The sequence below is a fragment of the Hipposideros armiger genome, unplaced genomic scaffold (genome assembly GCF_001890085.2).
Source record: "Hipposideros armiger isolate ML-2016 unplaced genomic scaffold, ASM189008v1 scaffold_37, whole genome shotgun sequence".
NCBI classification, from domain to species: domain Eukaryota; kingdom Metazoa; phylum Chordata; class Mammalia; order Chiroptera; family Hipposideridae; genus Hipposideros; species Hipposideros armiger.
The window spans coordinates 2,141,888-2,142,764 of NW_017731387.1; the positions used below are offsets into that span (position 1 = coordinate 2,141,888).

Here is an 877-nt window from a genome sequence, read left to right on the forward strand (position 1 = left end):
CTTGCTGACCCTCGAGGTTTTCCCCAGTAGATATAGTAGCCTGGATGAGAGCAGCAGCCCTGTGCATCTCTCGTATCTTTCTCCTTACTATCCATCTTCTGCACGATGACTGGATTTTAATGACGGCCCTTTGTAACCGTAGAAATTGTAAGTGATGCTTTGCACAAACATTTGCACGATATTGTCTCTGAGCCCAAAGAGCAGTTTTCCTGAGAGACAGGAATCTTCTTCTCATCATCAGAGTTCTGAATCTCCTCTGAATAAGTGTCGCTGCTAAATGCATAACTTTTAAATGTCTTCTAGCTTTCATCCCTCTAAAAACAGCCTGAATGCAGATGACAGAACGCCTTAATTTGTTATACCTTTGAAACTGGACGTTTCTTGCCTTCATGGCCCGGTACCTTTGCTGTAGTGTCTTTGTTACCTTCTTTAATTTATTAAAACGTGATTGTTGTCTGTACCTTCTGTAGTATGACTGAATGAGTGTTGCCGCAGTCTGCATCTTACTTAGCGTCTGCCTAACTCTCGCTCCTCTAAAACTGGCCTGAAGAATATTAACAGCTTTCAGAACTGCCAAGTATTTGGCACGCTGAGTTTTACCCTGATAATAGGCTCTATATCTTACTTGTATTATGAGAGCTGCTGTTCTCATTTTCTGATATCTTATTTTTGCCTGATGCATTTTAAACATGGCTTTAATAAAGGTGGCTGCCATGTGCATATGTTGAATATGTCTTCTTATTCTAACACCTCTATACATAGCTTGGATTTTGACTGCTGTCTTCTTTAAATTAAGATATTCCTTACGTTGATGGCTTGCAATTTTAATATTTCGGTACCATCTCTGAATGATAATAGCTGAAGCTCTATAGGCTGC

General features: G+C 40.0%; 1 protein-coding gene across 1 annotated transcript in view; it reads right to left on the bottom strand.

Moving 5' to 3' along the window:
• The window catches only part of ASPM (assembly factor for spindle microtubules), a 51,573-nt gene that overhangs the window by 21,059 nt on the left and 29,637 nt on the right, over positions 1-877 (bottom strand). The window contains exon 19 of the mRNA XM_019637990.1: positions 10-873. Coding sequence (XP_019493535.1) covers positions 10-873 — 864 coding nt within the window. The remainder of the gene's footprint in view (positions 1-9; positions 874-877) is intronic.